Source organism: Lepus europaeus, chromosome 1 (assembly GCF_033115175.1).
Source record: "Lepus europaeus isolate LE1 chromosome 1, mLepTim1.pri, whole genome shotgun sequence".
Classification (NCBI taxonomy): Eukaryota; Metazoa; Chordata; class Mammalia; order Lagomorpha; family Leporidae; genus Lepus; species Lepus europaeus.
Window position 1 is genome coordinate 117,592,120 of NC_084827.1, and position 21,471 is coordinate 117,613,590.

Below are 21,471 nucleotides of genomic sequence, written 5' to 3' on the forward strand. Positions count from 1 at the left end.
CCGAACAGACAACTCTTCCTCTTTTCCACCTTCCTCTGCTCTGGTGGTCCCAGGCAGAGCCAGGCTCAACCCAGCTTTTTTCATCCTTGCTGGTTCAGTTCAATGAGCCGACCTGCAAACACGGCGAGGGTGCCGATGAGACAGACCAGCATGAAGATCCCCAGGAGAATGTGGTCCATCACCATGGCGACATACTTCCACTCCTCGGATGCCTGGAGGAGAGGAGAGTGTTAGGGTGGTCTCACATCCTTCGTGCTATGCCATCTATGGGCCTTTCAATGGGGGGATCTCAAAGCTCCGCACATCTCACATCTGGCATTATGATCTTTGTGTCAGAGTAGATTATTCACAACGTGACGACTTGCTAAGGAGGCCCAGAGGGGGTCCCCAAGGCATATTTTTGCTCAGCAGCTGCATCTTGAATGCCAGCCTATCTGTCAAGTCAACCCATCTGTCTGCGCTCATGACCTTGACCGTGTAAACACAGAGGGGGCTTCCAAGCTGGGACACTTACGTTACTGGACTCCTGGTCTGACTTCATGGTCTCTGCAATGTACTTGACGCCCTCGATGGCACTTTTCACCTCGGGGTGTTTGATGAGGGGAGAGTGGAAGCCCAGCGGTGGAGGCCCTGGCTTCCCAGAAATGTCAGAGATATCAATGTCTTCTGTGAAAATCTTCTTTTCTTGTTTCTCTCTGGATGGTCTTTTCATTGTGGAGAAAAACATGATGTTTGGAACAGTGTCAATGAAAACCTAACAACAAGAGAGATGTATGAGCATGAATGTCAACAGGTAACCTGCAAACTCTGTCTCTGAGCAATGTGAACTTGAACAAGTCAGCACCTCTTGGCCACAGTCGCCTCAGCCTTAATACAAGGAACTCATATACAAAGGTATCTTTGTATATGAGGGTTCAAGAAGTTCATGGAAGGTACTGGGGCTGTGGCATAGCAGGTAAAGCCGCCGCCTGCAGTGCTGGCATCCCATATCGATGCTGGTTCAAGTCCCAGCTGCTCCACTTCCAATACAGCTCCCTGCTAATGTGCCTGGGAAACAGCAGAAGATGGCCCAAGTGCTTGGGCCCCTGTACCCATGTGGGAGACCTGGAAGAAGCACCTGGCTCCTGGCTTCAGATCAGCCCAGCTCCAAACACTGTGGCCATTTTGGGAGCAAACCAGCAAATGGAAGATCTCTCTCTCTCTCTCTCTCTCCAGCTGCCTCTCTGTAACTTTACTTTTCAAATAAATAAATAAATAAATAAATCTTTTTTAAACAAAAGAAGCTTATGGATAATGGAATTAAGATATTAATTTTGGTGTAAAAAATATTGAAATCCTTGCATAGTTTTTATTTTGAACCTTGTACTTTTTGAAGATGCTTCATATGCATGGATTTCAATTATTTTTTTAAAAAGATTTATTTAACTTTACTTGAAAAGCAGAGTTACAGAGAGACAGAGGCAGAGAGAGAGAGAGAGAGAGAGAGAGAGAGATCTTTCATATGCTGGTCCACTCCCCAGTTGGCTGCAACAGCCAGAACTGTGTCGATCTGAAGCCAGGAGCCAGGGGCTTCTTCTGGGTCTCCCACGTGGGTGCAGGGGCCCAAAGACTTGGGCCATCTTCTACTGCTTTCCCAGGCCACAGCAGAGACCTGGATCGGAAGTGGTGCAGCCAGGACTCGAACCAGCGCCCATGTGGGATGTCGGCACTATAGGTGATGGCTTTACCCACTATGCCATAGCGCTGGCCCTGCAAAATTTTTTTGCACTGAAACTTATCTTTTAATTCCTTCCACTTGTCATGAATTTTTGAAGTACCCTTGTATATCCTCTAACACAGTGATGATTCTGTAATGTGAGCAGCCAGCCACTGGAGGGAGCCTGTGTGCAGAACGTCAAAGGCACTAAACCTTCCTGGCTCCTGGTAAGCAGCGTCCCAGGATTGTGCCTCCACAGGGTTAAAGAAGGGGCTCCACCACCTCAGATACATAGGCGCCTGGTCCCACAAAAATCTAGACGGGGCAGGCGTTTGGTGCAGTGGTTAAGACGCCACTTGGGATACCTGCAGCCCATATCGGAATGCCTGCATTCAAGTCCTGGCTCTGCTCTGATTCCAGCTTCCTGCCCATATACACCCTGACAGGCATCAGGTGATGGCTCTAGTGCCTGGAACCCTCTCTCCACCTAGGAGACCTGGGCGGAGTTCCAGGCTCCTGGATTTGGCCTGGCCCAGCTCTGGCTGTTGCGAGCATTTGGGTGAGTGAACCAGTAAATGGAAGATCTCTCTCCATCTTTTTGTCTTTCTCTGCCTTTTAAATAAGCAGATGATTAAAAAAGAAAAACAGCTAGACTGTTTTCTTCTGTTTCTTGTTCCTAAGGAAAATGCAGCTTAGGTAGCCAGGCGTCAGCTAACAGTCTTTCTGAAAACAGTGACTGTGAATCTGCAGAGAGAGACCACTGGGAGAAGTGTCTCAGTCCATGCCTGGCGAGTCTTCTGCATTCTTTTTTTTTTTTTTTTGACAGGCAGAGTGGACAGTGAGAGAGAGAGAGACAGAGAGAAAGGTCTTCCTTTACTGTTAATTCACCCTCCAATGGCCGCCATGGCCAGTGCACTGTGCTGGTCCGAAGCCAGGAGCCAGGTGCTTCTCCTGCTCTCCCATGCGGGTGCAGGGCCCAAGCACTTGGGCCATCCTCCACTGCACTCCTGGGCCACAGCAGAGAGCTGGCCTGGAAGAGGGGCAACCGGGACAGAATCCGGCGCCCTGACCGGGACTAGAACCTGGTGTGCCAGCGCCGCAAGGTGGAGGATTAGCCTGTTGAGCTGCTGCGCCAGCCTCTGCTGCATTCTGTACCAGAGCTCCTGAATTTTAGCAGTAGAGTTTTTAAAAAGGATGTATTTGAAATGCTAACAGTTTTTTTTTTAAAATTCAATAATGTAAATATTGGAGACCAAGTTCCTCATGAAAATTTGCTTTTTGGCCCTGTCTCATCAAGACCCACCCCCGCCCAACAAAAATAAGGCAGTCTGTTCAAACACTGGAAGACACACAGACAGAAATCTCAAGAACTTCACAGCATTTGAATGAGAAGACAGTGAGTTATTTATCTCCCTGAAAGAGATTCTTGGAGCCTGAATTTGGAGTGGGCTTTTCTGTTTTTCGTCTCTCTCTGGGAAAGCTACATGAGTTATTTATCCTAGAAAGAGGTCAAAGAGAGTGCCTTCCCAAACTCCCCTACAGCACAGAGAGGACTTCCAGGGCCTAACTGCGCAGTGTTGGCCGGGGGAGCCTGGCCTGTGAGGTCTGTGGGGGTCTCAGCCACTCACCTTCCGCACCCACTCAGGCATGACGTGGGTGCTGGGTGAGCGGTGGTGCGTGTTGATGACAATGACGGTGATGATGATGGACGCGATCACGAAGACCATGGTGAACAACATGTACTTCCCGATCAAGGGCACGGCGCTGGAGGTGGAAGGGATGAGCTCCACGATGACCAGAAGGAACACAGTTAAGGACAGGAGGACAGAGATGCTCAAGGTCATCTTCTCCCCTGGAGAGACAGAGGGAGGAAGCACAGCGGCCTACCTGCGCGGGCTCATCTGTGCCGTCCGGCCCTCCCCCAACGTGTGTGTTTGTCCCAGGTCCTCTGATCGAGTGAGAATGCGGTCACGTGGGCTGACATTGTGGCATGGAGGGCTAAGCCGCCACCTGCAATGCCAGCATCCCGTATGGGCGCCAGCTGGAGTCCTGGCTACTCCAGTTCTCATCCAGTCCCTGATTACGTGCAGCAGATGTGGGCCCCTACCACCCACATGGGAGACCAGGATGGAGTTCCAGGATCCTGGCTTTGGCCTGGCTCAGCCCCAGCCATTGTGGCCCTTTGAGGAGTAAACCAGGAGACTGAAGATCTCTCGCTCTAGTTCTAACTCTACCTTTCTACTAAATAAAATGAATCTTTTAATAAAATAAACTGCAATGTGGTCCTCTGGGGAGAGGGCTAGTCCTGTGACTCGTGTCCCTGTAAGAGGAGATTAGGACGGATTAGGAGATGCACCAGCGGAAGACCACTTGAGGATGTGGGGAGAAGGCAGCCGTCAGCAAGCCAAGGAGAGAGGCCCCAGAGAAACTATCCCAGCCCCAACACTGTGAGAACATGCATTTCTGTTGTTCAACCACCCAATCTGTGGTTCGCAGTTACGGCAGCCCAAGCAAACTGATGGACACCAAGACCCACGGGGAGAGGAATGTGACAGGCACGTCCCGGAAGTGTTGTTCTGGGGAGGGTTTGGCTGCAGAATTTCCTATGTGCCCTTGGTACTTGATCATGGCGGGTGGCAGCGATTCCATAGAGGCTGCCAAGCAGGGAGTAGCCAGGTCACTCTTTCATGGTGGAACCCAAGGAACCGAAAGGGCTCTAGGTGGGTGGGCTAGACCCTGGCTGGTAGTTCTCTCTGCAGAAGAACGTATTCAACCTCATCAGATGAAAGTATGGGCCAGCCTACTGGTCACCCACGTCTGTTTCTGTCATTGCGGGAGGAAGCTGCAGCCCGAAACCAAAGAAAGCACGAAATTTGCAAGTCTCAGGAGCTGGCATCCTGAGGGAGCTTCTTAGGCCAACAACTCACACGCCTCGCGTCCTCACCTTCACCTAAGAGGAAGCTCACCTTGGCACTTCTGGCTGCCTTTTTACTTTACTTTTCTCCCTCCCTTCCTCCCTCCCTCCCTCCCTCCTTTCTCTCTCTCTCTCTCTCTCTCTCTCTCACTTTCATTTTGAGAGAACTGGGATTCCCCAGGCCCCATCTCTCTTCATCAGGCCCTGGAGTCCCAGGCGTCCCCGGCGAGTGTGGCAGCAGGGATGCCGGGTACGAGGGGAGCTGCCACCTTGGCTGCCACAGGGAGCCTTTGGAAGGAGCTGGTCCTGCTGTCGGAGTTCCTGGCAACTCCTTGTGTGGCTCTGCCTCCTAGCAAGGCGCTTTTTCCACACCGAGCGCTTCCAGATGTCAGAATACAAGTCCAGCTGGCCCTTGTGTCTGCCCCCCACCCCGACCTCAAATTCAGCTTTGGATCAAAAGTTTATCTGCATTTTGCATCTATGGAGTTTTTCTTGCCATTTCCTTAACAATCCAATATATCAGCAATTTACATTGTGTTAGGCTTTCTAAGTAACCAGACATGATTTAAACTAGATCAGAGGAAATGTGTTGATGAAGTACAAATGCCATTTAAGTAAGGGACCAGAGCATTCAAGGGTTTTGGTGTCCCCGGGGGATGCTGGAACCAATCCCTGTGGGACAGGAGTATACATAGGACACGGAGTAGATGCAAGCAAGATATTGTCCACTATACCTGGTGGGTAGGAAATCCTTCAAGGGGACAGAATTATAAATACAAAACATTTATCAAACAAAGAACAGTTCTTGGTTCATCAGAGCTAACATTTATCAAGCACAATCTAATCATTGTCCTCCTGGCTTTTCAGATAAAAGCCATTTAATATTTGTAGATGCTGGTTAGTTTCCAAATTTCCCAGCAATATTTCTGCTATTCATTTTAAGAAGTTTCTTTGGGGGCTGGCGATTGTGGTACAGCAGGTTAAGGCATGGGTTGTGACATTGGCAGCCATATCGGAACACGAGTCTGAGTCCTGGGAAACCTGATTTCTCTCCAGCTCCCTGCTAATGCATCCTGGGAAGTCAGGGGAGAAGGGCCCAAGTAGTTGAGCCCTTGCACCTATGTGGGAGACCCAGATGAAAGCTCCTGGCTCCTGGCTCCAGCCTGGATCAGACCTGGCTGTTGAGGCCATTTGGGGAGTGAACCAACGGATGAAAGATTTCTCTCTCTCTCACTCTGCCCTTCAAATTAATAAATAGATCTTTAAAAAAAACTTCCCTGATTAAAAGGTTGAAAAACTATTTGTATGTGTGATCAATGTTAAAAATGGCTACACAATCAGAGCACACATTCTATGGGGAAAGGCACTTTTTTTATTTCTAAAATTTATTTGAAAAGCAGAGTTAGATACACACAGACACACAGACACACACACAGACACACACACACACATGGGGGGGCAGAGGGAGGGTGGGAGGGAGGGAGAGAGAGAGAATATATCTTCCATCCTCTGGTTCACTCCCCAAATGAACACAATGGCCAGGAGTTTCATCCAGGTCTCCCGCCTGGGTTTAGGGGCCCAAGCACTTGGGCCACCCTTTGCTGTTTTTCCAGGCACATTAGCAGGGAGCTGGATCGGACGTGGAGCAGCTGGGACTCGAACTTGCGCCCATATGGGATGCCAGCATTGCAGGTGATAGTTTAACCAGCTAAGCCCCAGTGAAGGCACAGCTTTATGCCCTACTGAATACTGCTGCATAACAGCTGCTTAGCAATTGTTTGCTGAATGAGTAAACAACCTTTTTTCCTTTCTTTTTGGGAAGTTAAAGTTTTGGGATAAAAACAAATCTTAGTAGATCGAGTGGGACCTGTCGTAGGTCTGAGGGCTGTGTGCTCTCTTTCCCCCTGCGTGTCTGATGCAAGTTGTTTGTGAGTGGTAGCTTGCAGGCAGGTGGCTGAGCATCCCTCGTCCCTTTGCAGTAGACTGTTGGGGGCTGATGGAGTCATGTCACAGGTGTGAGGACTCAGCAGCCGGTAAGCGGTGCAGGCTGAAATGCTAGGGAGGATTGCCGCTTGGGCAGGGCGGTCCTGTGTATGAAGAAGCGACCGCCTGGCAGACAGCCCTGCAGGTCCTCTTTTCAAGCGGCAAGCAGAGGTGCAGGGGGACCCCTGGATTGATCAGAACAGGGGACTTTAAAACCTCCATGGAAAATGGAATTAAAGGACAAGTTGATTTGGGGACAGAGCAATTTTGAAATGTATGCAAACAAGGGGTCTACAGAGTTCATGAAAGATACATTATAAAGACCTATGCATGGGGTCCAATTGTTCTTTGTACCAAAAATAATCTCTCAATTCCATTTGTCCATGAGCCTTTTGAAGTTCCCGCATATGGAAAGCAGCTTCAGAGTGGGCGTGGCCTGTGGAGCACCTGTGCTCAGGTGCTTACTCAGCACGTTTCTGGGCTCATGGTTGGTAGTCAGCAGGGAGTGCTGGTGGTTAATCAGCTTTAGCTGGACCGAGCTGTGGATGTGCATTGCCAGGGTCACGTTCAACTCTGCCTGTCCTGGAGCCCCACCCACGGTGACTTTCACCACTGCGCATGGCCACTCGGTAAATGTGCCCCCCACCACACACACACTGATGATGGTTGGGGTCTCCCTGCATTTGTCAGCTCACGATTGTTTCTGACCCTGTGCCAAGCAGCCACCATGGCAACCGCACCCACCTGAGTCGGTGGGCAGGTAGAACACCAGGCTGGTTAAGAAGGAGAAGAGCAGGCAGGGGATGATGACGTTGACAATGAAGTAGAGGGGCAGGCGCTGCATGACAAAGTGGTAGGTGATGTCCAAGTAGGGGGTGTTGGGGCAGCAGGAGTAGAACACCCAGTGCTTCCAGCCCCGTGACTCCTTGATCACCCACTCCCCGCTCTCCATGAAGTTGCTCAGGTCCGGCTGGTCACTTTCCTGAGAAAGGAAACAGATTAGGGAACCCGAACCAGGCCGCCCTAAGGAGGTATGGGCTTGTGCAGTCAGCAGTGACAAGGGAACAGACCCCACCCCAGCTCTGTGGGCCACAACTGCATCCGGGTCACAGATTCCTTTCTGATAAGTTAAATATTAGGATTCTACACATTTAACTAATCAGAGTTTTCCGACTTTCGGGTGCCCTGGCCCCACCCAGGATGGGTTAAATCAGAATTCTCAGGAATGAGCCTGGCAGAGGAAGTGCAGGTAGTTCTCATGGGCGACGCATCAAGGACCTTCCTAACCAGCTAAGTAGCATCATGCTGGAGAGTGACTAAGTTCTGAGTGGTGCTGGGGGCCTGGGATCATCCAGGGCAGTGTTGCAAACCCGTCACACTGATCTTCACCCAGCCTCATCGCGGGAGGCCACCACCTACCGGGTTGATGGCCACCACCGAGCCGTCATAGGTCCAGGTGCCCAGTTTCATGCTGCAGTTCTGTTCATCGAAGGGAAAGTGCGTGACGATGATCTCACAGTAGCTCTTAAAGATGGCTGGAGGTGTCCAGGTGATGTGGCCCGTGTAGTCCAGGAGCACTTTGGTGAACTTGACAATGGCAAAGTCACCGTCAGCACTACAGGGGGGCAAGAGAGGGAAATGTGTCCAAGCGACAGATGAGCCTTGGGGACAGTCACAGGATACAGCTGTTAGGTATTCCCGTGCTATTTATAGAAGCTTTAGGCAGTCTTTTGTGTCTATGGCAACACTTGTCTGATACTAAGAATCATTGGGGTGCTTGTTAAAAATATAAGTTCCTGAGCCTCAGCTAGGGGTGAGCCCTGGGTCACAATATCGGGGAAGAACACAGGTGTCTACAGTTTTAAAGAAGTGACGCATAACTTGGGTCTGACGTGTCCTGCTATTTTCCCCCTAGTCTGCTGTGGTATTTGAAATGTTAATCTCCATCTGTCCACATGTCCTACTCCTGTCCCTCTCCTTCAATTGCTTTGAGAGTTAACTGGGGAAAATCAGGAAATTAAAAAAAAAAAAAAAAAACCACTTCTGATGGCTCAAGCAGGCTAGGGAAGGGGGTGGGCGTTTGATAAAGTGGTGAGGACATCGCTTGGGACCCCAGTGCTCCCTATTGGAGTGACTGGGTTCAAGTTCTGGTTCTATTCCTGTTTCCAGCTTCCTGCTCACACACACCTTGGGAGGCAGCAGGTGATGGCTCAAGTAGTTGGGCCTCTGCCACCCCTGTGGGAGATTAGGACAGGGCTCCTGGCTCCTGGCTCCTGGCTTTGGCCTGGCCCAGCCCCAACTCTTGCAGGCATTTGGGGAGTGAACCAGTAGGTGGAAAATCTCCCTGTCTCTCTGTCTTGCAAACTGTTTAGAACTCAGTGGAATGGGGTTGTAGGCTCAGATGCCTCCAGGCCAGCAGGTGGGGAGTGAGTGCAGGTGAAAGGTGAACAGAGCCCCTCTCTCCTCTCAGGAGGAAGCCCCACGGGGAGCTGCCCAGGGCATGCACAGCACGAGGGAAGGCCCAGTGTTGCTGTCAGATACTACAATTCTTCCCCAGAAACTAGAAATCTATATTTTTTTGTAATAAAACATTTTCAGATTTTTGATTATTGGATTTTTCTAGATTTCAATGTGATATTTCCTGATTCCTCAAGTTTGGCAATAATTCCGCATTAAAAAGAAAACCATGGCCCGTGCTAAGAAAATCACAAGCACCTGTTCCCGGGGGCTTATTCAGGGGCAGTTTGCTCTTCCCTAAGCAGCCTGGGTCAGGGGTAGGCAGGGGGCAGCGGGGGCGCCTGCAGGGACGGAAAGCGTATTGATCTGTCTTGTCATCAATCACAAGGTTTTCTTCCCACTGGTTTGCCCTTGGGATTGAAGTGGGGGGGGGGGGGCGGGTCTTGATTCAGAAACCTTTTGACATGAGCCCCCCCAAAAAGAGCCCAAGAGAGCAGAGGCCCTCCCCATAAGCAGGTCTAACAGAGAGCTCCATCAGGCTGATCCTCAGGGCACCTGCCCTAACGGACCACAGGATGCTAACCGCTTCCCTCAGATTCCTGCTGAAAGGGAAACTCAGCACCAGATCCTCGGATCTCACAGCGCGTTTTCCCAAAATGTGAATGGATCATCTGACTCAAGCCCCAAGTCCAAATGCAATTGGACCAAAGGTGGTAGAAAGTCGGGGGGGGGGGGGCTCTCCCACCAGGCTCTTGGCTTCCTTCCCCGGCCCTGCCTCCCCGCCTGCGCAGTCTGCGAGTGCACGCCGGCGGGCACGCATACGTGTTGTGCAGTGCCAGACCATCAATCCCCGGCAGCGGCCGCACTCCTGCCAGGGGAGGAGGAGCGTCGGCATGAACGTTGCCTGACAAATGAAGGGCGTATGATAATGAACGTGTCGTTAAACCAGAGTCTTCAATCGCGTCATGATTTCGCAACATGCAGTCTGTCATGGCGACCCAGACGTCCGGGCGATCGGGAGGTGACACAAGGGACAGCCCTGCAAGGCTCGGCCTTTTTGGTGGAGAGGACGTCTCTGACCCCCAGGGACCCAGGAGCTGGGGTCTGCAGATGGTTGCCACGCACCCTCCAGGAGCTCCCTGGGATGAACTGACCCCACCCACAGCCCTGATTCAGTCTGGCTCCAGGGATTGTTTCTGTGCATAACGTGAGGCGCCATAGGGCTTCTTCAGCCCATTTGCATGCCTCTGCCTTTGGGAGGGTCGCTTCGTGTTAGCGGGACCGAGACGCAGCCCCTGTGTACAGCCCTCCCGCGAGGGCGTCAGGCACCGCCTGTCCTGGAGCCCCGCTCCCCGGCCTGTCCCTGTCCCCTTTCGCTTACTTATTGTAGAGAACCAGGTCCGGGCGCCAGATCTTTTCGGAGGGAACGTGGATTTTTTTCACGCCGCCGTAGTCCTCTGGATTCCATTTGAGGTTGTAATCCACCCATTGCTAGAAATGATGACAGCCCGTTACACAGCCAAAAGCCTTGTCTAAAAGCTGGGGTTATGCAGCACCCTGCTGGGTCTGGGCGTTCAGATATTGACAGCAATCGTGCCTTGTAGGGCAAGTGTGATTCAGAATTCAGCTTTGACTTTAGACAAATAATAACAGCAAACATGGGCACCGACTGCATGCAGACACTGGGGTAAGGGCTTTCCTGATGGTAACTCATTTGGTGCTCACAACCAGCTTGTAAGCATGATTCCTGCACCCACTTTACACGTGCGGAAACACAGTTACCCCAAGTCATGTGGCTGGGAGGTGACAGTCTGCCAAGCTACACCACCCACGCCAGGAAAGGGGAAGGACCCACCATTGAAAAAATAGTCTTATGGGGGCCGGCGCTGTGGCACAGTGGGTTAACGCCCTGGCCTGAAGCACCAGCATCCCATATGGGTGCCGGTTGGAGACCCAGCTGCTCCACTTCCAACCCAGCTCTCTGCTATGGCCTGGGAAAGCAGTACAGGATGGCCCAAGTCCTTGGACCCCTGCACCCACATGAGAGACCCAGGAGAAGCTCCTGGCTCCTGGCTTCAGATCGGCATAGCTCTGGCCATTGCAGCCATCTGGGTAGTGAACCAGCAGATGGAAGACCTATCTCTCTGTCTCTACCTCTCTCTGTAACTCTTTCAAATAAATAAAATAAATCTTTAAAAAAAGAAAAAAAGAAAAAGAAAAATAGTCTTATGACTTTCCTGTATTACAAAACTAATACTTATGTAGGTCCAGGGCGGCAAGTGTGAATGCATATGGTCGCGCCCCCTGAGAATCCCTACGCTGCAGTCAGAGCACGACCTTATTTGGAGACAGGAGTTTTATAGAGATGAAGTTCAAATAAGGCCGTTATGCTAGGTTCTAATCCAAGATGACTGGTGTCTTCATTAGAAGGGGAAATTCAGAAACAAATATATGTAAGACATGTATGAAAGGTACAGAGAGAGAGAGAGAGAACAAGGCAGAGAGAGAGCTCACACACACAAGAAGAAAGCCACATGAGCAGAAAAATGGCACTCTCCAAGCCAGCAGCGGAGCCTTAGACAGATGCCTCCCTCCCAGCCCTCGGGAGGAAGCAGCCTGCCCAGGCCCCGACTTTGGGCTTCCAGCTCCCGGACTATGGAAAGAGAAATTGCTGTGTTTAATCTACCCAGTTTGCAGTCCCTTGATACGGCAGCCTTAGCCGACTAGCACACACACACACACACACAGGCCCCACACTCCTTCCGGTGCAAAACGCCTGCTTTCAGCATTTTGGAAGATGTCTCTGTTACCAGAGTTGACGTCTTCTGGGCCCAGGTGGAGTTTCAAGGCGAAGATGAACAGCATCAGGGCAACGATGGGGCTGACTTACCTGTTTCAGACGAACGTTGGTTGTCACGATCTGATTCACTTCGTCCTGAAAGGAGAGCGGGGCCCCCTGTTTAGGGGCTTGGGAGGTGCCCAGGGAGAGGGAGGAGGGTGCCACAGGGAGCCCCGATGCGTCTCACCACATTGATGAGCTGGATCAGCTGCAGGCCCACGGTGACCTCTACAACCTGGCGATGGTCTGCCACAGGCCTCACCACGTTGCTGTAGTCTTTAAATAGCTTTGCCACCAGGCGGGTCTCGTGTTCGGAGCCCAGGACAAGGCCAGCTGAGAGAGTGGATGACACATGCCCGTGAGACTCTGACCCTGCCCTCCACGCGCACCAGCATGAGAAATTGAGGGGCAGTGAGTGAGCTGCCGCCAGGGTGGAAGGGGGCTGCCTTCGTCCCTTCCCCAGCACCCTGGCTGCTGTGGCTTCCACTGGGGGGCAGCAGGCAGGGTAGATTATCTCCACACTTGCTCCTGGATGGGGGGCATTGCCTAACACAGCCCCTGGCCGAGCCAGGTTTACCAGGAACACACACACACACAACCGGAGAGACCACAGAGATTCCCGTCCCAGGTCTGGTCATGGTGTAATGAAATCTTGGACCAGCTGGCTTCAGATCCCAGGATGCCACAAATACTCACAAACTGGTGCTGGTTTGCCCCCAGCAGGATGGCCACTGCTAAGAGAATGACAAAGAACCAGTGCTGGTGAGGGGGGCAAATTGCAGCCTCATGTGTGGCTGGAGGGAATGCAAAGTGGCAGCTCCCCGACAAGTTGAACACAGTCACTGCAGGACCTGCCAGTCCACCCCTGGGTACACACCCTAGAGAACAGCAGCACTATTCACAGTGGCAGAGACGTGGTAGGCACTCAAATGCCCATCAGTAGATAAAGGGATACACACATCTGGCACAGCTGAACGATGGAATATTACCCAGCCTTGAAAAGGGAATGAAGTACTGATACATGAAACGTAGGAACCATGAAAGCGTTACGCTAAGTGAGAGAAGCCAGACACAAAGGGGGCACTTATTGTAGGATTTCATTCATTTGAACCAGGTAGAACAGATCATCCATGGAGACAGAACACAGATTGGGGGTTTCCAGGGACTGAGGGGAGGGGAGAATGGGAGTGACTGTGGCATGGGTGTGAGGTTTCCTTTTAGGGTGATGAAAAACTTCTGGAACTAGACAGTGGTGGTGACCATTTAACACTGAGACCATGCTCACTGCCTCTCAATTGTATGCTTCCAAGCCTTACGTAATGTATATTTTACTATAATTTTTTTAAAAAATCACCGCTTGTGGGTACATGTCCCAGCTAAGTTTTAAAAACCAAGTGAAAACCCTGTGCTTGGCTGGGTTTGGGGCTCTTATTTGGGTCCTGAGTGATTCCAGGGACTTTTTTTTCTTTGACAGGCAGAGTGGACAGTGAGAAAGAGAGAGACGGAGAGAAAGGTCTTCCTTCTGTTGGTTCACCCCCCCAATGGCTGCTACAGCCGGCGTGCTGTGGCCAGTGCGCTGCGCTGATCTGAAGCCAGGAGCCAGGTGCTTCTCCTGGTCTCCCATGCGGGTGCAGGGCCCAGGGATTTGGGCCATCCTCCACTGCACTCCCGGGCCACAGCAGAGAGCTGGACTAGAAGAGGAGCAACCAGGACAGAACTGGTGCCCCAACTGGGACTAGAACCCGCGATGCCGGTGCCATAGGCAGAGGATTAGCCTAGTGCTAGCCTTGGTGCCGGCCTCCAGGGACTCTTTACTTCATTGCAGAGAAAGCAGAATCACCAAAGGCCGCCTGTTCTGTCCAGTGTGCTCTGTGACCCTGACCAGCCTCAGGGGAGGCAGGCGGCAGAAATTCTCCCCACTCGTCCCAGGCCATGTGGCTGGACGGACACAGCGCGGCTGCCATGCCCTCGTTCTGCACGGTTTCCTGCACTAACACTTCATGGGAGGGGCGCTCGTGCACAGCTGTTTCCGGGAGGGGATGGGGGATGTGTTCCACAGCCCAGCCAGAGGCTTGGGAAGGATCTGTGTGCCACAAGCCTGTGGGTCGGCGGCTGCCTGTTCCGGTTTGGGAGAGGAAGCAGACACAAGAGCCCATCCGAGCCTATCCGTTTGTCCTGATCCCAGTAACAAGATCTCCCCTTACCGCAGGTCACCGCTGGGGCCAGCCCGGCTTCTCCCTGGGCAGAGAAGACCGAGGGAGCGAGATAGATGCTTTCCTTTGTGCCCAGTAGTGTTAACTGGCTGCTGCTGGGTTGTCATTTTGCTGTCTTCCTCTGTGGGTACTAAGTTTGGAAGTGCTTGTCAAGGAAATAGTTACTGAGGAAAATCAGTTACTTTATGTGTTTTTTATTAAGCAATAAAAGGAATTCACTAACTTCTGGGTTTGTTCTGTACTGGCACTTTTGTGGCTTGCTAACTCGTCCTGTCTCACCCTGGGTGAGGCGGCCACTGTGATGGTGGCTACCTTACAGAGGAGCAAGCAGGTGCACAAAGAGCTGAAGTGACTCTCCCAGGCTTCCTAAGCCAGACTCCAAGCTCTCAACTACTGTTTCTCATCCAGGACTTTGGATCATTGACATTATGCAACAAATTGATGCATTGGTGTCTCTCCAAAAGTGTGGGTGTTTTATTGATCTGGTTTTAGTGAGTCCCTACAATGATCCCCGGAGGTAAGTTTTCATCTCTTCTTTAGAAATGGGAAGACCGAGGTTTGGAGCTGAGCGGGGTGTTCATGGCTCCCTTGCTCCTTAGAAGTGGGTTATCTATGGAGGCGAGGTGCCCGCTCCCAGAAGGTAAATGTGTCATTGCCATTCAGGGGTTGGAAGATTTCAGTGTAGCTTAAATATCTTCCTCGTTACCTTCATGGGAATCCCATATCGGGAGCTCCTTACTCAGCCCCCCTCCTCCTTTCTAGTTTCCCAAGTTTTCTGAACCCAGAAGGCTCCAAGGGCAGCCCAGGTGCCAGCCATACTGAGCTCTTGCAGGGCCTGAAACCGAAGCTGCTGCCTGCACCCAACCACCCCTCAGGGGAGCGGGTTGTTGAAAGACGGTTTTCACAGTTGTCTCGGTGAGCCCCCAGCACAGGGCAGCCCCTCTGTCCTCCATTGCTGTGTGCATCCTGGACCCGTCTGCTCCACAGTGGAGGCTGGAGCCTGGGGGCTAGACCATGGAGTGGACCAGAGTGTTTACTCCAGTTTGACAGGAAGAACATACTAGAAAGCAGTGGATAGAGCAGATTGTCAGCACTATATAGCAGAAGTCTGCAGGCCAGCCCTAGAGTGCACCGAGGAGAAGTGAAGCAGGCATGGCCAACATTCCAGCAACGTCCACCCCTCCTCTCCCGTCCTAGCCAGTAACAGGGTCCTTGCTCCTTCTGGAAGGGATTTCTAAGGGATACTCAAGGAAGTCTCCGCTTCTTAGATTTGCCTCATTGGCATCCTTCTCTTTGTTCTTCCCTCACCTAGGCAGGGTAGGGCTACAGGAAACCTACAGAGCGTGAAGTCAGAATTCTACGGGCCCTTCCCAATTCCAGTAGGAAGTGGAGAGTTGGAGTAGTTTCTGCCCAGATTCCCTGGGTCGCAGTAAATGAACTCAGGTAAGAAGGCAGGGTAGGCCAGCGCCGTGGCTCACTAGGCTAATCCTCTGCCTTGCGGCGCCGGCACACCAGGTTCTAGCCCTGGTCGGGGCACCGATCCTGTCCCGGTTGCCCCTCTTCCAGGCCAGCTCTCTGCTGTGGCCAGGGAGTGCAGTGGAGGATGGCCCAAGTCCTTGGGCCCTGCACCCCATGGGAGACCAGGATAGGCACCTGGCTCCTGCCATCGGATCAGCGCGGAGCGCCGGCCGCAGCGCACCTACCGCGGCGGCCATTGGAGGGTGAACCAACGGCAAAAGGAAGACCTTTCTCTCTGTCTCTCTCTCTCACTGTCCACTCTGCCTGTCAAAAAAAAAAAAAAAAAAAAAAAGGCAGGGTAAATAACTCAGCAGACAAAGTGATACCAACATCTCCCTTTTTAGCAGCATTGTACTGAAGAGCTCTGTTCAGCCCATGGGAACGTGACATCTTTGTTGAGCACTGGCTGTGTGCACACATGGTTTTAGGAGCCCTGAGGAACTCAGCCACAATTTCAAAGCCTGTTTTTGTGCCGTGCTGGTTCTGTCTGTATGTGTGTGTAGGGATAAGCCCCCTGGTGGATTGGACAAAAGGGACTTTGAATTGTTCCCGGCAACCTCGGGTGATTCTCTTCTCAGCTGGATGCTGTGGCTGCTTCAGGCTGTGCTGCGTGCCTGTGCGTATAGCAGTCCGAGTCTCCAGCATTCATAACTGAGGCGACCTTGGGCAGGCCAGCTCACGCTTTCTCAGCCACGGTTTTCTTATAATAAAAAAATGGAGAAGGTGGGACCGCCTGATGTAACTTTACATTTCTGTGAGTCACTCACAGAAATCGGAACCAGCGAATTCTAGATTCCATCTCAATACACACGACAGCGTGCACCTGGGGCAGGACCCCGTGAGCCCTATCACTCATGTTTCTACAGAAGCACAGCTTTCAGAATTCTGAAATTCTGGTGTGTGGGGGGGTGGTGGTTTGCTTTGTTGCATTGAGTCCAAATCCCCCACGATATAATAATTTATCTGAGTTTAGGTGATCTCCAGTCTGCTATTGGAAAACACATGAATAATAAAGTCCTGTAGCTCTTGCCCAGAAGGCCTGTGTTTGTCAGGAATCTCAGGGAAGAGAGAGACCACAGGCTGTGCCCCCCCCCCCCCCCACTCTTTGTCAGTAAACTCTTCTAAGCAGCAGCCAGCAAGCATGTCCTGTTTTCCTCACCGGAAGTGTGGGATTCAGGGTAGTGTTTCAGTTGCTGTGCTGTGACACCTTCCAGAGCAGAATGCGGGTCAAGGGCTGGCAAGGTTCGTGGTTTCAATTCCAACCCAAGTTATATATAGTCATGCACTTATTAAAAAAAAAAAAAAAAGCCAGCAGGAATGCATTCCTATGGACTTTTGTTTTTAACATCAGAAGTTTAAAAAAAATTACAAAACTATCTCCTCTCGATGGGGAGTTCTGTTCCCTCTCTAGCACATGCAGCTGTCACTCAACCCTCTTTGTTGTCAGAGTGCTCCGGGAGCAGTGAAAGAACCTAACCGCCTTGTCCTCGATTTTCTGTCCCTGCTCGAGGGCCCAGCAGCCGCTCAGCTAGGAAGGCAGCTCCAGATGCCCCTGTGCACAAGTGTCCCGGATACTGGAGGCATGGAGCCTCCAGGCAGCCGGTTCGGATACCGCACCCCAGTGGCGGCACAGGCCTGGATGACAACCCTGGAGCTCCTCATCAGACCGCTCTTATTTTAACTGAGGAACACAGACTAAAAATCTATATCCGAAAATCCAGTCCAGCCATCAGGAAGACACTGGCAGAGGCACCTGTGGCTGGTGAGGTGCTGCTATTCTGCGTTCCCATCAGAGGCAAGACTTTGGCCTCCATAGGGCTCCCTGCCTCACCCCTCTGCTCCCCCAACCTTAGCACTCACCGGAGCAGAGGCCGAGCAGCAGGAGGAGAGGCCGGGGCTCCATGGATGGCGGGCGCGGGCCTGGACTGCAGCGGCACGGTGACCAGTGCTGTTCACTGGCTCTCGCTGGCCAGACACTTGGTCGCTAGAGGCTTGGGGAAGTGAGCTATTGTCTTACAGCACCTGTCTGTGGGCACGACAGCTGGGCTGCCTCAGCGCTGCAGCCCAGGAAGTCGCTCGGCTGTGCACACTGCCACACGTGTGCCTCACCCTACGGGACAGCCGTGCCCTTGGCAAGCTGAGTGCGGTTATGTTGTGGGGCTACTTCAAGAGTTCATGGAAATGGAATTAAAAGATAAGTTTATTTTTGTGTGAAAAGATTCTGAACCCCGTGCAATTTTTTCGTAATACATATTTCCATGAGCTTTTGTTTTTTTTTTTTTTTTTTTTTTTACGAACTTTCAAAGTACCCTTGTCTAACTGCACCATGCATTAAGTCTTCAGAAAACACTTAGGGTAGGAGAGCATTTACCTGAATGCTGGGCAGTCCTCTCCCTCTCCTGAGTGGGTTGATTTGGTTAGGGTCATTTGTTCTGAATTGATAACTATTTATGTTTAGATGCTGATCGTCCTAAATCACAAAGCCCACTTTTACGAACATGAAGATCTATTTCCTCGGATTCAGGGTTTGGTTGAGAGTGCCTGCAGCTCTCAGGACTGCATGTGTTTGGGAAGAGTGTGGTTGGTGCTGAATCCACTGCTGGGGGTTTTGTATTTAACTGGGCTTAGCTTCCAAGAAAGATAGCATCTCCCATACAAGTGGTCCTACTGCTCGGGTGGGTGGGGCGGGGTGGTGGTGGGGTGGCTGTTCAACCCTGAGCTCTGTGTCAGGCAGTGCCTGTCCCCTGCGTGCTGTGAGCTGGAGCCCAGTGCCTGCCTCCTCTGTTATTCAAGTGAAAAATACTAACCGGGTAGAGGATCCCACTGCGCCAGCAGGTGTTCCCGATTCCTGTTCCCTTCTATTCATTCCTCTGCCCACTTTCACTCTCCAGAGTGAGGAGCAGAACGGCTCAGCTTTTTAAATTCCTTTCTTCAAAAACGTCCCTACCAACCAGCATTTAGTCATTACTCAGTTAAGGAGGATTTTTACCCAAACTGAATTTCTTCTTCTTCTTCTTCTTTTTCTTTTCTTTTCTTTTTTTTTTTTAAGATTTACTTATTTATTTGAAGCAGAGTTATAGAGAGGCAGAGGGAGAGAGAGAGAGAGAGAGAGAGAAACAGAGAGAGGTCTTCCATCTGCTGGTTCACTCCCAGATGGCCTCAACAGCTGGAGCTGTGCCAATCTGAAGCCAAGAGCCAGGAGTTTCTTCTAGGTCTCCCACATGGGTGCAGGGGCCCAGGGACTTGGGCCATCTTCTACTGCTTTCCCAGGCCATAGCAGAGAGCTGGATCAGAAGTGGAGCAGCCAGTAGTCAAACTGGCACCCATATGGGATTCTGGCACCGTAGATGGTGGCTTTACCCGCTATGCCACAGCGCCGGCCCCAAAACTGATTTTCTTACAAGACTTGAAATGGATTCACAGCAGGCAGCAGCTAAAGACCCAAGCTTGACCCTCCTGTGTCTCCTTCCCAGATTGGATCAAGTGAGCCAGGTCTCTCGTTTCAAACCCGAGGATGACATCCTGCCAAATCCCCCATTCCAATGGATCTCATTAAAAAACTAGAGAAGAAACTGGGAGGGCAGAAGAGAAGGAGCCACAAGGTCATGGTACATGTCTATGTTTTTCTGTTCAAATTGCAGGAGATCATTGGTTAACTGCTTAGATCTGGGCCTCTCTTCCACAGCTTGGCCCCGTGACTGGCCCGATAGGAATTACAAGCCCCAGCCCATTTTTCTAAGAGGAGCCATGTGATGAGTTCTGATCAATGAGACATGAGGAGACGGTTTCTCAGACTTATAGACTCGGATCCAGCCAGTGATCACTTGTCCTCGCCGGCTGCCTGGCTGGAAGGGACAGGGCCCAGGGCAGCCTTGGAAACCACATAGTGAACATGACTTTGCCTTGGACACTATGGACTCTTGAATGACCGCATGGAGGAGGACACCCCATGCCCTGGCCCCCAACTCAGCACCACTGCAAGAGAGGACAAAACACTTACTGTGTGAAGCCATTGAAATTCTTGGGCAGGGGGCTGGCGCTGTGGCACAGCAGGTAAAGCTGCCATCTGCAGTGCCAGCATCCCGTATGGGCACTAGTTCGAGTTCCCGGCTGCTCCACTTCCAATCCAGCTCTCTGCTGTGGCTTGGGAAAACAGTGGAAGATGGCCCAAGTCCTTGGGCCCCTGCACCCACGTGGGAGTCTTGGCTCCTGGCTTTGGATTTGCCCAGCTCTGGCCATCGCAGCCATCTGGGGAGTGAACCAGCAGATGGAAGACCTCTCTCTCTGCCTCTCTGCTTCTTTGTAACTCTGCCTTTCAAACAAATAAAATAAAATCTTTTCTTTAAAAGAATAGAATGAGCCCTGAAAGGTGCAGCCTTCTGCTTTGAACCCCGATGAGTAAGTGATAACATAGCAAAGGGGTTTGAGAAAGGAAATCCCGTGAGGCTTCCACCGCAAACATCAGTGCAAGGGTTCATTCTTCACTCCCAAGCCTATGTCTTTCTTTCAGATGGCTTCAAGATGGTGGCCATTAAATGGAAGGAGAGAGGAGTAGGGATTAGGAGGCAAAGAAGTAGATCAGCTAGAGAAGCATGACTCGCAGGGAACCTATGTGTGCCTCCTGGTGTGTGGAAATGAGCAGAAGCAGATATTTCACACTCTTACGTGTACTTGCAGGGTTCATGAATCCAGACCAACAAAAAGCTATGGTTGTGGAAGGCTTAAATCAGTCTTTGCCCAAACATGCACCAGCAGAAAGAAGCCTACAAAATCTCCACAGTCCCCATTGTGTCCCTCCGATGTGGCCGTGGAAGGTAATGATGAGGGAAGAATATCCCAGGGGCATAGACAGGGACCACAGAGAACAGTGGACAGGGATGTGGATTTAAGAATCTGTTCCTGACCCTCTCAGTGCCCACCCAGGTCCCCGTGGCATTTACGTCTACTCTGAGAAAACAGCTGGCTGCCAACACCCGCAGCCCTCGGCCTCAGGGAATCCCCACCCCCACCCCCCCACCACTACCGGCTGTAGAATTCCTGGGACAAGACTGAAGTCCAGGTGTGTTACTGCCTCCAGGAATGGCCCTCGACCAGCCCGAGAGGACACGTGCCCCAGCTTCCTCTCCTCCCGGCGGGGCAGCTCCCACTCACGCTCTCCTCTGCCCCTCAGGGGTCCTCAGTGGCTCCTGGTGGAAACGGCTTGTAGCCCTCCCCTTGTTAGCCTCCTTTTCTGTCTCCTCTCCCTACTCTGCCGCATCTCAGGTAAACTCCTTTCATGGTCAGCTTCTGGGGGCCTCAGGTCAAGACAGTTCTCCCACTTCCTGGCAGGCGAGCTTCAGAACGAAGCTCCTGGGTACTTTCCCCCACATTTCCACCTCTCACCAAATCTAGAGGTGAACGCTTGAAACTGAAGATTAAAAAATACTTTACTAAAATCGCTATTATCCACAGAAGTGAAACTACTGTTATGAAAGTATATTCAAATAATTCAAATTTATGATAGAAAAATGAAGGGAAAAGTGATCAAAAAGAAAAATGTTGGGGCCATTGCCTGCAGTGCCAGCAACCCCTATGGCCATTGGTTTGAGTCCCAGGTGCTCAACTTCTGATCCAGCTCCCTGCTGAAGAGCCTGGGAAAGCAGCTGAGGACTTGGGCCCCAGCATTCACATGGGAGATCCAGATGAAGCTCCTGGCTCCCGGCTTCAGCCTGGAGAAACCATTTGGTGAATGAACTGACAGATGGAATCTCTCTCTCTCTCTCTGTGTGTGTGTGTGTGTGTGTGTAAAACTCAGCCTTTCTTATAAGTAAAGTAAATCTTTAATAAAATGAAAATTTTTACCCATATATCC

At 51.5% G+C, this 21,471-nt stretch overlaps 1 protein-coding gene across 1 annotated transcript; it reads right to left on the reverse strand.

The window, feature by feature from the left end:
- Positions 1-80: 80 nt before the first annotated feature.
- Positions 81-17,523, reverse strand: CHRNA1 (cholinergic receptor nicotinic alpha 1 subunit). Its single transcript, XM_062200503.1, has 9 exons — positions 17,481-17,523; positions 12,077-12,222; positions 11,941-11,985; positions 10,432-10,541; positions 8,013-8,208; positions 7,338-7,575; positions 3,325-3,548; positions 515-754; positions 81-212 (listed from the first exon to the last, which is right to left on the reverse strand). The coding sequence occupies exons 1-9, from the start codon at positions 17,521-17,523 to the stop codon at positions 81-83; spliced, it is 1,374 nt and encodes a 457-aa protein (XP_062056487.1).
- Positions 17,524-21,471: the final 3,948 nt, after the last annotated feature.

Coding starts and splice junctions, on each gene's coding strand:
- CHRNA1 (XM_062200503.1), bottom strand. CDS start 17,523: ATGGAGCCCCGGCCTCTCCTCCTGCTGCTCGGCCTCTGCTCCG. Junction 12,223..17,480: donor GCTGCTCGGCCTCTGCTCCG/GTGAGTGCTAAG, acceptor CCACTCTCTCAG/CTGGCCTTGTCCTGGGCTCC. Junction 3,549..7,337: donor CTACCTGCCCACCGACTCAG/GTGGGTGCGGTT, acceptor CTGTCTCTCCAG/GGGAGAAGATGACCTTGAGC.